This window comes from Aulostomus chinensis, chromosome 15 (assembly GCF_037954235.1).
Source record: "Aulostomus chinensis isolate RoL2024-O1b breed Wild chromosome 15, RoL_Achi_v1.0, whole genome shotgun sequence".
NCBI lineage: Eukaryota > Metazoa > Chordata > Actinopteri > Syngnathiformes > Aulostomidae > Aulostomus > Aulostomus chinensis.
Window position 1 is genome coordinate 9,008,515 of NC_141334.1, and position 14,005 is coordinate 9,022,519.

General features: G+C 43.2%; 1 protein-coding gene across 5 annotated transcripts in view; it reads right to left on the minus strand.

Moving 5' to 3' along the window:
* Window positions 1–786: 786 nt before the first annotated feature.
* Window positions 787–14,005, minus strand: part of LOC147248536 (EH domain-binding protein 1-like protein 1) — a 29,458-nt gene continuing 16,239 nt past the window's right edge. Inside the window, exons 11-24 of one of the 5 annotated variants that reach the window (XM_086226704.1) lie at window positions 13,170–13,607; window positions 6,986–7,645; window positions 6,138–6,345; window positions 5,911–6,059; window positions 5,668–5,716; window positions 4,701–5,025; window positions 4,553–4,623; window positions 4,374–4,410; window positions 4,216–4,268; window positions 3,614–3,734; window positions 3,004–3,103; window positions 2,806–2,879; window positions 2,112–2,226; window positions 787–1,878 (exon numbers count right to left, since the gene is read on the minus strand). In XM_086226704.1, coding sequence (XP_086082830.1) covers window positions 1,791–1,878; window positions 2,112–2,226; window positions 2,806–2,879; window positions 3,004–3,103; window positions 3,614–3,734; window positions 4,216–4,268; window positions 4,374–4,410; window positions 4,553–4,623; window positions 4,701–5,025; window positions 5,668–5,716; window positions 5,911–6,059; window positions 6,138–6,345; window positions 6,986–7,645; window positions 13,170–13,607 — 2,488 coding nt within the window. In that variant the 3' untranslated portion in view covers window positions 787–1,790. The remainder of the gene's footprint in view (window positions 1,879–2,111; window positions 2,227–2,805; window positions 2,880–3,003; window positions 3,104–3,613; window positions 3,735–4,215; window positions 4,269–4,373; window positions 4,411–4,552; window positions 4,624–4,700; window positions 5,026–5,667; window positions 5,717–5,910; window positions 6,060–6,137; window positions 6,346–6,985; window positions 7,646–13,169; window positions 13,608–14,005) is intronic. The other 4 variants (XM_086226705.1, XM_086226706.1, XM_086226707.1 and 1 more) reach the window with 4 other exon arrangements.

Sequence of the window (14,005 nt, forward strand, 5' to 3'; positions counted from 1 at the left end):
TTTACTACATGCTAGCCTGCTGCCAAAGTTCTATCCCAAAATTGCTGGTGTTATGACAGGTTGAGCTACTTTTACATTCTTTATTATTTGTTTTATATTTCAGGGGAGGTTCATTCGTCGACTGACCTCATACGCAATGAAATGGCAATGAGTTGTGGTGAGGAATTAAGTTTGTATGGAGCACAAGTAGCTACTGCGCAACTCGAATATTCAGTTCTGCAAAAAGATAACGATGTTTCATTCGTTACACAAGGCAAATTCAGTTCAATTCAATGTTGATTCTCAGCAGCAGGGAAGAAGAACAGCAATGAACAACAACTGAAGCAAATGAAATGAATGAAATCTAAGTCTGAATTCTTGCTTGTGTTGTACGTCACTTTGGACAAAAGCGTCTGCTAAATGAAATTGTAGAATTGTAGAAATGAAAGCAGCGGCTGTGGGTCCACCTGCAGCTCTTCTGTCACTGACGCCACCACCTGGTTTCTAAGTCACACTGCATCTCCCTTGTGTCTCTCCATAGTTGGTCAACTTTCCCTTTACTTAGTTATTCCGTTTCATAGAATAATTTATCAAGTGATGGGTACATATGCAAGCTTAAAGAGAACAAACACACGCTGCAACAAATCAAATACAAATACTGTCCTCCATAAGACGTATTTGCTTAATACAGTTAAACAAACAGCACAACTCAGATTTTCTATGAATATTTGGATCTCTTCAGTCAAAATTTCCAACTTAGGGCCAGCTATTGTTTGATAAACTCATCTTAGTTTGGGTTAATAATGATCTTATTCAATTTTAATGTATGGCAATATTGCGCATTCCCACAGAATGACTGAATATTCCTCATTTTGTGCTTTACATGTGAAGTTTTGGTGATAAAATAAATACAAGTCTGAATTTACAAAAGAGATGAAGAGTTGACTAAACTTTATATCAACATATCAGCATCACAAAGGTTGAATGTTGGTAGTTGGTATTAAATATGTCCAAATCATCATAATTTGCCAAAAGTTAATGATTTGATGTCAAATGTAAGCAACCACCAAAAGTTTTATTTTTTTATATAAATATACAGCAACATCAGGTTTACAGTAGTGATGTCAAACAGTACCCCTTTATCAGCTCTCTTCAGGTAGAACGCACACAGTAGTCGAGGAGGAGTAAACATTACAAACAAAAGTACTAGACACTGAAAATGTTTCATTTTCAACATCCAGGTAAAAGAAAACAAGTATTGCAAAGAGTGGTGATGCTTGGAAATGTTTTGGTTTTTGGGTGGGCAGGGGTGTTCGTGTACTCTCTTTATTGTGGCGTTGAGTCCAGCTCACGGATTATCACATGCTAGATCTGAAACATCCCAGGAAGAGTCTGACAAAACAGATAGAGAACAAATCCCAAGATGTGTGCAGATGAGACGCAACTGTAAACCGTTAGTCACAAGGATTTCCTCATCTTCCAAATTCTAACGTGACAAGTGGAATCACTTCTTTAGAAAAACCCGCAAGTGTTCAAATACTGAAATAAATCACACAACAATCTACACGCAAAGACACAAAACACTATTTGTGCAATAGATACGCCACATCACATACCATTTCAATAAATAAAAATGATACTATTACCTGAAGACAGACTTAAAATAATGACAGTTTGACACAACCTTTTTCAAAGATGTCAGTCTCTATCGTGCCATCAGAAGGTTCGTCATGATGCAAGATGGCTAAGAACAGTTCTTAGGGAAGGCACTTAAAATATACAAGGAGGACACCGCCTGCGCTTTTCTCTTCTCATTGTAGGACACATTTGTCTTTGTTGCTGTATTTTCTCCTCCTCATCTCAAGACCACGCTCCAAACGCTCATCCTCCTCCATTGCCCTGCGCACGCACACGCACGCACACACACACATACACACGCACACACACACACACACACACACACACACACACACACGCACACACACATGCACGCACACACACGCACACACAAACCAGGAGTAAGATGTAAACCTGAATGTAGCATTTACTTTGACCAGTAATAGTAATAGTCCATTGCTAATTTGAAATCTTTACAATCAGATTTGTGATGTATTTGTTTTTTTCCCTCTCACCCTCTCTCCTTGGCATCTATGTCTCGTATGATCTCGTCCCGCTGGTTGACCAGCGACACCAGCTCCTGAAGCAGCAGCTGCTCCCTCTGCTGCTGGGTGGACGACTTCTGCCAGTCTGCAGGACGAAATAGAAGGTATTTACATCACCGACTGAACAGATGTGAACATCTAAAGAGCAGCGGATTAAAGTCCAGGGACTAAGGGGGGAACTTACATAAGGGCATTTAAAAATACTAAATATATATAATATAATATATTAAATATTACAGTATGAAAGTCACTCATAAGGGCATCTGATTATAGTGTTTATATGCAAGTTGGATCGTGCATGGTTACCGTATTAGAATTCTATTAAAATAGCAGTAAATTGCAGTTCTTCAGAAAAAAAAGGGCCAATTTTCTAGGAGATGCACATTTCTGAAAGTGTTTGATAATATTGAGCAAGAAGTCTATGACTGTATTGGACATCAAGTCAGCCAGGCTTCGATGTGTAAAGAAAATCAAGGAAACAAACCACATTATCAACATTCAACTCCTTTTTTGTAGGCTAGAGAATTGACGATGAGAATACCAGTCAAAACTAAGATTCCTTTCAGACAAAGAAGTCAAAACTTGGAGGGGCCACAACACATCTGCTGCTTGAGAGCCCATGAAATAAACAGTTACAAACAGCATGGGATGACCAGGCACTAACCTTCGATGGCCATCATTACTCGCAGTTCTCTGGTAAGAAGCTCAAATCTCCTCTCCAGATCCTGCTCCTCCTGCCTGCAGATGCAGTCAACAATCAGGCAAACAGAGGTGTGTGTGTGTGTGTGTGTGTGTGTGTGTGTGTGTGTGTGTGTGTGTGTGTGTGTGTGTGAATAGACTGTTTGTATGTGAGAGGTCTTACAGTAGTTCCAGGTGGTCCTGCCTGCGAATCAAAGCATTCTTCTTGTTCACCAGAGTGAACCACTCCTGAATCAGTCGCTCTTCTTCATCTCGGTCACTTCCTGTTGAAACCGAATATGAAAGGGAAGTTCATCAAGCACACCTGTGTGGTGTCACACCTCTTAGAGTAGAAACCACAAGTGAAAATGTTTGCGGTAGGGGGTTTCTTTGTGTATCTGCAGTAAAATGTACTAAACTGTGGAAAATGTGAAAAAACTACCAAAATGGAGAAAAGTCTGGGACCTCCACCACTCCTCTATTCAGCTGTCAAGCCTTCTTATACCTGATCTATCCACCCAACTGAGATTTATTGCTCAACCCACACACCCTTTTCCTTTTCCTTCTTCCTACCTCACCTCCACCCCACCCCTCCCTCTACTCATCCCTCTCCTCCCCACTTTATTTCCCCTCAAGGCCTTCCTACTCAATCCTGGTGCGTACCTCTCCCACACTTCATTCTAGGTACTGTCTTGGGGCTGGTAATCTGTTCGGGTGGAAATATGCATGAGCCATGACCCCCACGCTTCCTCTTCCCGGGTCGTCAGCACGTCCTCCATGACCAGCATATATACCTGTTTCCATGAGGCTTCGTAATCTTCTCTCCACCACAGCGGCTCGGCTGTCTATGTGCTTCTGCTCCGTCTCCAATGCTGCCAGCTCACTCAGCACATACTGACTAGTGTCCTGCAAACACTGACCATAAGCCCAAACCCATTTCACACACACACACACACACACACACACACACACACACACACACACACACAAACATATATATATATATATATATGTATATATGTATATTCACACACAACCACAATCATACACAAGACAATGACAGATGAAGAAAGAGGGAATTGTGGGGTAAAAGAAGGAGGAAGGCAGGAATAAGGAGGAGAAACAAGAAGGGTCAAAAGATTAGAAAGAGGCCAAAAGAATGAAAATACCAGTTGTGCATGCAAAATGATTGTGACCCTGGGAAAGACTTCTTGATGATGAATTAAACAGAGTTTGAGCACGACAGTAGAAAATGTGATTTGGTCTTTCTTGGAGAAACTAAGTTAAAATATGTCACTTTAAAATGATGTATATTTCATTTGATTCAAGAGTTGGGGACCAAAGGATGAGAAAAAAATAGAGCCAAGAGAATTATAATGAGGAAAACATAACTGACCATTGCCTCCTCTTCTGCTTTAGAAGGCGGGATCTCAGCGGTGCGCTGCAGTTCTGCACACAGAAGCAAGTCACCCAGTTAATGAAAAGAAAGAAATAAAGAACGAGGAAAAAAATATAAATTAAAAATATCAGAGCATTGTATCTGAATGGGCTCACCAGTATTGTTAGCACTTCCTGTTATTGCCTCTTCATCCTGAAATGGAAAAGGACAAAATGTTCATATAGCTCTCACAAAGCTGGCACATTAAGAACACAATATGAACACTACATATTAGAGTTTAGACAGTTGCTTGTAGTTTGTCATCTGTAGAACTGAAGAAAGATGAAAGTGGTACCTGAGCCAGCCCAGATTTGACTGTCCTGGGAGCAGATCTTGGGACTGGCATCGGTGTTATCGACTCATCTCCTGAAAACAAATGAGAACAACTGTCATAAAACCAGTGTAGCACATTCTAAAAAAAATCAAAGGATTGAGGCTGATACCTTTAACCAGTCTTTTGGTTCTCGGGGGTGGAACGACTAATGTGCTGCTCCCTCCGTCTTCTAGACTTACTCCTTCGTTGAGTCTGGCCATGCAGAAGGCTGCAGCATCGACATTAGAGGGAGCAGGGCCGGAGTTGGCCAGGCCATAGCTGGACTGGCTGCTGTTGTGTTCTATCTGCAGCACGCTCAGCTCCTGGTTGGTGAAGTGTGAGCGTATCTGGCTGAGGTAGGTCATTACGATGAGCCTGTCAGGGACAGACAGAAGGACCATGTCCGACGGCTCCAACAGACGGGAGATGCCCAAAGCCTCGAAACCGTCAAAGGCCTAATGGCGCCAGAAGAGAAAGATGTTATCTGTAGAAACTGTGCCAAGTTTCATTTGAAGAAGCATTTCTATATGTTTATTTTATCCAAAAACTACAATACTGTGAGTGCCATGACAGTGTTTAACGGTGCAATCGATGTGCTTCACTCAGGGCTGGCTGGGTCAACCCTGTAGGCCTGCAGTGTCTAATTAAACATAATCACTAGGGGGCAACAAAGTCAGATTTTCAAATTCTACACATAGTGTCTTTAAAGTGACTTAATGTAAATGTATTCGAAGTTAAAACATCATCGGATTTTCTGTCTGCCAATCAAAGCAGAACCATAACTTGGCAGAATTTATTCAAACTTGTTTTAAAACAAAAATAAACCACAAAGCTCTTAATGAGCACATACCTCAACCATGGATGCTTTATGGATAGAGAATTTGAACAAGTATTATAAAAGCACATTCGTTCATTTTCTTCCAAATCACCAAAAAAAAAAAAAGATGGTCCAGATCCCATCTCCAGACAACTGTCCACACCATCCCTTGTTGGCCTCTAATAGCTATACTGTTAGGAGGAGGACTCTGCTTATGTAACAGCAAAAGGCAAAGTAAAAACAATAAATGTGCATTGACGAACATGAACTTCCTCCTTACCTTCTTGTTGTTGAGCTTGATGTCATGAGGTTTCAACTGGTCAAAATCTCTAACAGGACAAAAAAGACAGGAGAAATCTAATTGAGAACATACGTGTGACAGGCTAATAACATTTAACTTAATGGTTTAGATACTGACATTGTTAACATGACCATCATCAAATTCAATCAAGAAAATCATCTTCAAACTGAATGCACCATAGTCATAGTCAGTTATAAACCAAGCAGATTAAAAACAACATACATTTTGTTTGGATGAAAGTGATGAAGGATGGCACAGAAGGCCAGGCCATTTCTCCAGGATGTGCTAAAATTGGTGACCTTTACCCCCTGGTACCCCTTGGTGATATCTTGACACCACTGGAGCAGCGACTGACTGGAGTTCACCAGGTCCTGGTGGAGGAGGAGGAAGACAGTGGGATGATGAGTGAAAATCAAGCTTCGTGTGTCGTGTGTCTTCTGTGTATTTACCTCGGCTGTGTCGTCCTTCCCATCAGCCTCTTCCCTGACCTTTGGTGCAAGATTAGGGGTCGTAAGGTCACAGGTTTCTTCCTCTGCTAATGTAGGGAGTCTGGATGTGATCATGTCGCTGTGGTGGGGTGGGGTGATGCTACCATGTGCTCCTGCTGCTGGCTGTGCGTCAGTCTTCTGCTGCTTGCCATCAGGATGGCCTTTTGGCCTGTGAGGTGACAAGAAATAACACAGAGGCTGAAGAGAAAAAACACTTTGTATCGTGGGGGAGAGAAGATCATGAGCAGCCCAGCATCTGCATCATCATCATCATCATCATCACCATCTTCATCATCCGTGATTTGAACGTGCACACAAGAGACATGCACGCTTGTTAACAGGACAAGAGCCAAGATGGAAGCAGTGACTTGATGTTAGATGACACAGCATGGATGAGTCAAGCAGGTCTATGCTGTTTGGAAAATGCTAATTGCCAGCAAACGTTGTGTATTTTCTTCCTCTCAACATCCTCATGCACCCACGCAACACCAAACAGAGTTGTTTTTAATCTCTTTCAGACATGAATCAAAGGAAATAACGGATCCCATCACACAGCTTTGAATTATTAGGCCGAGTGAGGAAATATTCAAGCAGCTTGTCACCTCATTTTTCTTTTTTTAGAACCAGGATTTTACTTGGTCGAAACTTGACACTTCAAAGTTCTTAATCCATGTTGGATCTATAGTGCGTTGAGTATCAAGGCCTTTTTTTTTTAATGATTAAGATCTCAATCTGTTGTTTACAGCTCAGCATATCATCCACACAAACACCAGGCTTTGGTGGCGTGTCATCAGCTCGTGCTGACTTGCCTCAGTTCATCGGTCAGCGGCTCCTCTGACTCAGCCAGGGAAATTTCCTCCAGGGCATCAATGAAGGAAAGATCCGCTTGCTGATTGTGACCATACGGGATTTCGGTTTTGCTTTTATCCTTTGTGTTGTCACAGTCAATGTCACCTGGAACGGGGATGAGGCGCTTCAGGATGCGAGGGCCAGAGACAGGGGATGTGTCACTTGTCATCAAATGAATTTTAGCTAATAACATCCTCTCCTCTTCCTGGAGCCGCTGATCTTTCCCAACATGGTCGATTTCAGGGGTGTACATCTGTGTGTCAAGGTGGATTATTTCTGGACTGTCTCTTTTAGAAGAGTTCACACCTCTGTCCTCGGGGCTCTTTTGTGGATTTATGACTATTTTGGCCACTTTTGCCTCGGCAGGTATCTTTTTGTGGTGTGCAGTGTTTGGAGGAGGGGGGCAAGACACTGCCAGAGATATGACTGGGACATTGGCTGATACCTCACTTTTTGAAACATCTTCCCTCGGCCCTTTCATTGGCTTTTGAAATGCCAAACCAACTCCTTCCTCTTGCTTCAACACTGACGGAAGGTTAGGATGAGGAAGACTAACCGGACTTTTTTCAGAGCGCTCACATCTGTTTGTCTGATTGGCTGCGGGGGTTGGCTGGCCTGGGCTGAGGACAGAAAAGGAGATTTTAGAGCTCAACATAAAGGCTGAAGAACTCACTCACAAAAATACCAGCAACAGGTCCAACTGCAGTGTCCTTGTCATGCTCCATTCTCTTGTGGACATGTTCATAGCACACAGCCAGAGCTCCATCTTGTTCACCTCACAGAGGTCAGAAAAAAGTCAGTTTCAAAGGTTGTTTACAAAAGAAAAAGTGAGTTGTGGCCATACTTGAAACCAATTGAGGGAGCACTAAGGAAGCAATGTGGTGCTGGCAGTCATTATTGGAGGAAACTTGCATTCACCTGAAACAAAACCTATCCAGATGTGCCTTTTCCACAGCTGACTGACTGTTTCCAAATGACGCACCATCAAAATTGTTTTGACCAGAATTTCCCCGGACCTCTATGAAACTGATTGAGAGCTGTCTTTTACAATAGAGGCATGACAATGTGTGACTAAAGCAAAACACACGACCAGCCAGCTGCGACTGAACAGCAACAATCAAACCAATCCATTCATCCATGCTTCTCCACATGCTATTCAACTGCAGTAAGCTCTGCATATATTTGACAAAGAGGGACAATCAGTTCTGCTGCATGTTTACGAAAATTCATCTCTTTCTAACGGGATAACAACGGCCATGCAGGACAAATACAGAGAGGAGGATTTACCCATTCCTGTATTTTCCAGCCTGAGCACTATTTGAGATGTGTTTGTATTGAGCAGGAACGCTATGACGAGCAACTGCAATAGGTCTGTCTGAATTCCACCCGCCAAAAGTGTTGGTTTGTGTCTCAGATTGTTATAATCAGTCTCTAACAAAATCATTCAGCCAAAACACTAAAACCACCTGCCTAATGTTGCACAAGTCTCCCTCATGCTGCCAAAACAGCTAGCGCGGACTCCACGGGACCTCTGCGGTTGTCCTGTGGTGTTTGGCGCCATTCTTCAACCAATTTGTTGGACAGGAGTTCTTCTGTGGGATTAGCTCAGACAAGCTTTCCTTCGCTCTCACTCGTGCATCAATGAACCTTATGTAGCTATGATCCACTTCACCAATTTTCCTTCCTTGCACCACATTTTGTAGGCATGACCCACAACACACCAGCAAGACACCATAGGACTTCTGCTTGTCTCAGTACAGAATACGCACATCAGCTTCAAGAACTAACTGTTCTCTTGCTGCCTGCTGTTATCTCTCCCCCTGATAGGTGCCATTGTTGTGCCTGATCGGGATGAATAATGTACACATCTGTATCACGTGTCTTACACAGCAGCGTTGACACTAAAATCACTTTGATTTTGCGGATAGATAGTGCGTAAAACTGTCCAGGAATTAACTGTAAAGGGTTTCATTCACGCTTGTTGAGACGGTCAGGAGGACAGTAGATGGAAAGAATATGTCCATCTGTCATTAACTGTTTCGTATTGTAGACTACAAGGAGAAACAAAATGATGAAGACCTTAACTTTGAAATACAAACCGACAAAGCAGCAGCACATTCAGTAGTAAAAATGAATTGTGATTGCAGTGGTTTTATTATTTCTATTTTATTATGAAATCATGGCGCAATGAGCCTGATATATATTTAGCCTGCACACAGTTCCCAGGTCTGTCTAAAGCAAGTTGGCATTTTGTAATCAGATATAAAAATCACTGCAAAGTCCATCAGTCACATTCTAGACCGGGAATAACAGTCTGAGCCTGTCAGAGGCCAAAACAAACACCACTATTGGACAGACTTTGACGTGGATGGCTGCCCTTGTATCATTACATTACAGCTCTATTGACGTTGCCAGGTATTGCATTCCTCTGCAGTCCTGGAAAGATTCAGATAAGTTTTCTCCCTATTGATCATTTCAACTCAAATACATGGAGGGAAAAAAAGGGCCCAGGCTGTAAAAACAGCAGATTTCCCTTTAAGTAGCCATGTCTCATAACATCTCCCCATAGTGCTTTTAAAACAGTGAGTGTCATCCAAGGCAAGAAACAATGAGAAAATTGTGGTTGCCAATAAGGAAAAACAAGAAGATGATGTTTGGAAGGAGATGAATACGACATACATGCCAACGCACAACTCTTCCATGGGAAAGATACTTAGAAGGCCAAGCCCTCACTAAATAAAGCATTTGAATGCTTACAAATATTTTTTCCTTGCAAATGTTGTTAAGGGAGGACACAAACACAGGCATCGTCCTCTGCTCCACAGGAAGCAGCAAGCAGAACTCTCTCATATCCATTCCAGTTACTCACCTCACTCTCCCTGCTACTATGTCTTGCCCCCCCCCCCCCCCCCCCCCCACACACACACACACAAGCACAGTCACTCACCCTGCTTCCCCTTCCATGTACAGCTCCGCCAGCCATATGGAGCCAAGATCTTCCTGTCCCCGCTCAAACTCCACCTCCTCATCTTCCTCCTCTCTCAGCCACACTGGTATAGCACCAGACTTAACTTTGGATTTGCCTCTTTTAACTGATCTCAGACCAGAATTATCCAGGGAAGTTTGAACAGTAGTAAAATCCTCAGGTTTTTCTGATGTGGCGTTGTGTTTATTCATAGGGACGGGATCAGCTGTTCTGATCAACACTAACTTCTCTTCAGAGTCAATTGTATTCATTAAACTAGGAGCAGATTTACATCCTGAGTTTTCATCGTCATCATCATCATCATCATCATCATCATCTTCCTGTAGCTTCTCATCATACGCAATATCATCCAATTCTGCCTCCCTCAGTGGTGGCCAGTCCTCTGATTGGCTGTTTTGTCCTACTGAAGAACCAGGAAGAGTCTCTCCTGTCTCCTTCTCCTCTCCTTTTCTATTTTTTCCCTTTCCGGCTTCCTCTCCTTTTTGCTTTTCTTCCCCATCCATGTTTCCCATTTGCTTCTTCCTTTCCTCTTTCCTCTCTTCCATTTTCTTTTTGTCCTGCTCTTTTCGCACCCTCCTCCTCTCCTCCATTTCCCTCTCAGCCCTTTCTATCTCCCTCCTCTCTTTCTCCTCTTTCTCTCTTTCCAATCTCTGGTGTTCCTCCATTTCCCTCTCAGCCCTTTCTCTTTCCTTCCTCTCTTTCTCCTCTTTCTCTCTTTCCAATCTCTGGTGTTCCTCCTTTTCCTTCTCCAACCTTTCTTGCTCTTTCTTCTCAGCTTCTTCCCTCTGCCTCTTCTTCTCTTCCTCCTCCTCCCGCTTTCTCTTTTCAATCCTTTCTTTCTCTCTTCTCTCCCTCTCCTTCTCCCTTTCCTTTTCCTGCTCTATTGCTGCCAGTCTCAGACTTGCCACCAGACTGAGCTTGCATGTCTCCTCTGGTTTTGGAGATAACTCAGTCTTCTCTTCACTAATCGTCCAGTTCTCTGTTGTATCGGAGAATTCTGCCGGTGCTGAAATGCCAGCACCAACTGGAATGGATGGCGCATCATCTGCGTCTACTTCTGCGTGTGTGTACGGCTGATCGTCATAACTCAGAGGCAGTTGTTCTGGATGATCTGCATCACTTGATCCAGTTGTCTGCAAGATGGAGGCCACTGTCTCATAGCTAAAGGACAGACATGAGGGACAGGAAAACTCTGAGATAGCGCTCATCCTAAAATGACCTCAACATCTGACCAGAGCAACCCACATAGCATGCTTGATTAAGCAGATCCTTTTCAGACTTTGTTTTGGTGCTCTGCCAGAGTTGACATGTGAACAAGCATTTCTGGTTTTTCACACCAAAAAGCACCCTATTTTCTACCCAGTGCACAACATACCAATGTATTTATGTCAGCATTGGAACCACAAAAAGTGATAAAAGACTTCCTTTGGCCGTGCAGGTCAGAGTTCATAGAGGAAGATATTTGTGCTGCTATGACAAATTCTCTTAAACACGCTGACAGTTTGATTACTTCGGCTCGTTATGTTCATTACAACCAAATACCAAAAGCACAGGGGAACCAATCACTGGCACCAGTAGGGAAAAATGTTTAGATAGTAAATTAAGGATGAATGACAACTACACTGCAACAATCCTACCAAGTGTAATCAGTGCAGTGATTTGGAAAAGTATCACCTGATAGCGGACAACATCAACAAACATTTCAATCAGATGAAGGGACTTAGAAGTTCCATTTGAATTTCAATTTTAAAACTTAAACGCACAACCTTTAAACATGAGTAAGCATTTCGTACATTCTAACCTTTTCCATATGAGTCATTGAACATTTAGTTTACTACTGTGGCCCTGAGAGCTCATAATACGGCACACGAAGAAACCCATGCAAATGGACATGAGACGAGCGAACAGAGAACTTCTTCTTCAATTTGACAACACGTGCGGTGTTTAGGAACTCCTTGAAATCAAAGAAAGCACTTAACTTCTGGATATGCTTGGGTTCTTTTTATGCCCCTGTGGCTGTAGACTGGAGATTTATCATGTTTTCATGACGTCCATCTCTCTGTTTTTGCATGCATTTTCTCAGGAACGCCTTTAGGGAATTTTATTCTATAATTTTCCACAAAAAACTACTTGGATTTGGGGGTGAAATTTAAAGATTTTGGAGGGCCAAAGGTCAAGGTCACTGTCACTTCACATGAACAAAGCAATCATCTCACGATGAGGAAATATTGTCAAAGGTTGTTCACTGCATCCATCCATACATGTTCTGTGAGAGCTTCTTTTTTTCTGAAATTCTTTCACTGACACACCCTTCTCCTGCAAACAGTTTTGTATATATTATATCTACTACACTACAATGATCCACTGGAACTCAAAGATGATGTGAAAAAATCTTAGTGGTCAAAGGTCAAAGTGGCACTCACACAGAGGCATACTAATGGTATTTCTAGCGTTTTTCTGAAAATGGCTTATTTTTCATTGGGTTTGGGTGAGGTCACCTTGATGGAGTGGACACTCTCCAGGTGTAGCTGTGTGGTAGGATTTTTAATGTGTTCTCTAACATTTTTGCAGCGTGTATTCTAAACTACCCATGCGTTGTTGTTGCCCTGTGCCTCCATAGCTTGTTGTGTCTGCTTCACAATGCACCTGATGGACACTGACAGGCAGGCAGACAGACTCACCCTCGGTACAACACCCCCACTACTGCTGACATGAAGCCAGCAGGTGCCTCCTTCTGCTGCTCCGCAACACACTCATCTACCTGTGTCTGAGTACATTTGTGGGGACTAGCGCACACACACACACACACACACACACACACACACACACACACACACACACACACACACACACACACACACAAGCACAAATAGCACGTTTATCTCATTAAATGACTTGAGATGTCATAAACATCCTAACAGCATAGACTTTAGCTGAGGTGGGAAGAGCAGCGATGAGAATGATTGCTACTGTTGAGTAGTAAAGCCATGACACACTTAGCAAGAGCATGTGTGTTTGCATGTGTGTTTGCATGTGTGTTTGTATGTATGTTTGTGTTTGTGTGTGTGTGTGTTTGTGTGTGTGTGTGTCTCAGTGTGTGGTGGTTTGAGCGCAAAAAAAGAGGCAAGTCACACCAAGCTCCAATGAAACTGACTCACCCCCCTATTACACCCTCCTCCTTCCCTCCTTCCTGCTCTTTCCTCTTCTCCTCAGTGCTTGTTTCCGCTCCTGTCTCCGCCGAGGTCTCCTCCACTGTGGCCCACAGCTTCTTCTCAGCCTCAAACACTGGCTCCTCGTTATCAGTGAGACGCTCCTGATCACCAGCCACAAAAACAGCTGGCTTCTCCTCATCTGCTCCCTCCTCCTGTTGTGGTTTTCTTGATGGCTGGAGGACCGTTAATGGTTTCAATGGCAGCAAGGTCACTGGCGCGATGTGCTCCTTGCCTGGTTTCGGGGAATCCTCTCGTGAGGTTTCCATTTTGGGTCCACTTTGAGGCTGTCTAAGCTCTTCTGGGACAATGTGATGAATTTCAGGGTGTTTTGCAGTTGGTGGTTGCTCCTGCCTGACAGGTGTAGCCATTTCAGGAGCGTCCCCTCTGTGGAAGAGCAGAGGGACAAGAACACATGAAAAACCTTAGATTTACTACCTTCATCATCATCAAGGAGACAGACGGACAGAATAAAAGATAAAGCACAGAGGCAGACAGACAGACAGACTGACAGACATCCCCTCATCCATTCTTACCCTCTGCACAAAGGTTTTGAACCCTCCTTAGCAGAGATTTTTTCAGTTCTCCCCTCTAGAACTTTCCAGAGAGGAATCTCTGCATCAGACAGCCTCTGTGGAGGTGGAACTGGTGACAAGACCTCTAATGTAACTGGTTCATCCTGGACGGACGGCTGAACAGTGGATGGGGTGCCAGCTGTGCTACATGTGGCTGATACGTTCTTTTCTGGGGTGTTTGACAATGAACTTTCCTTTATGAAGGAGGTT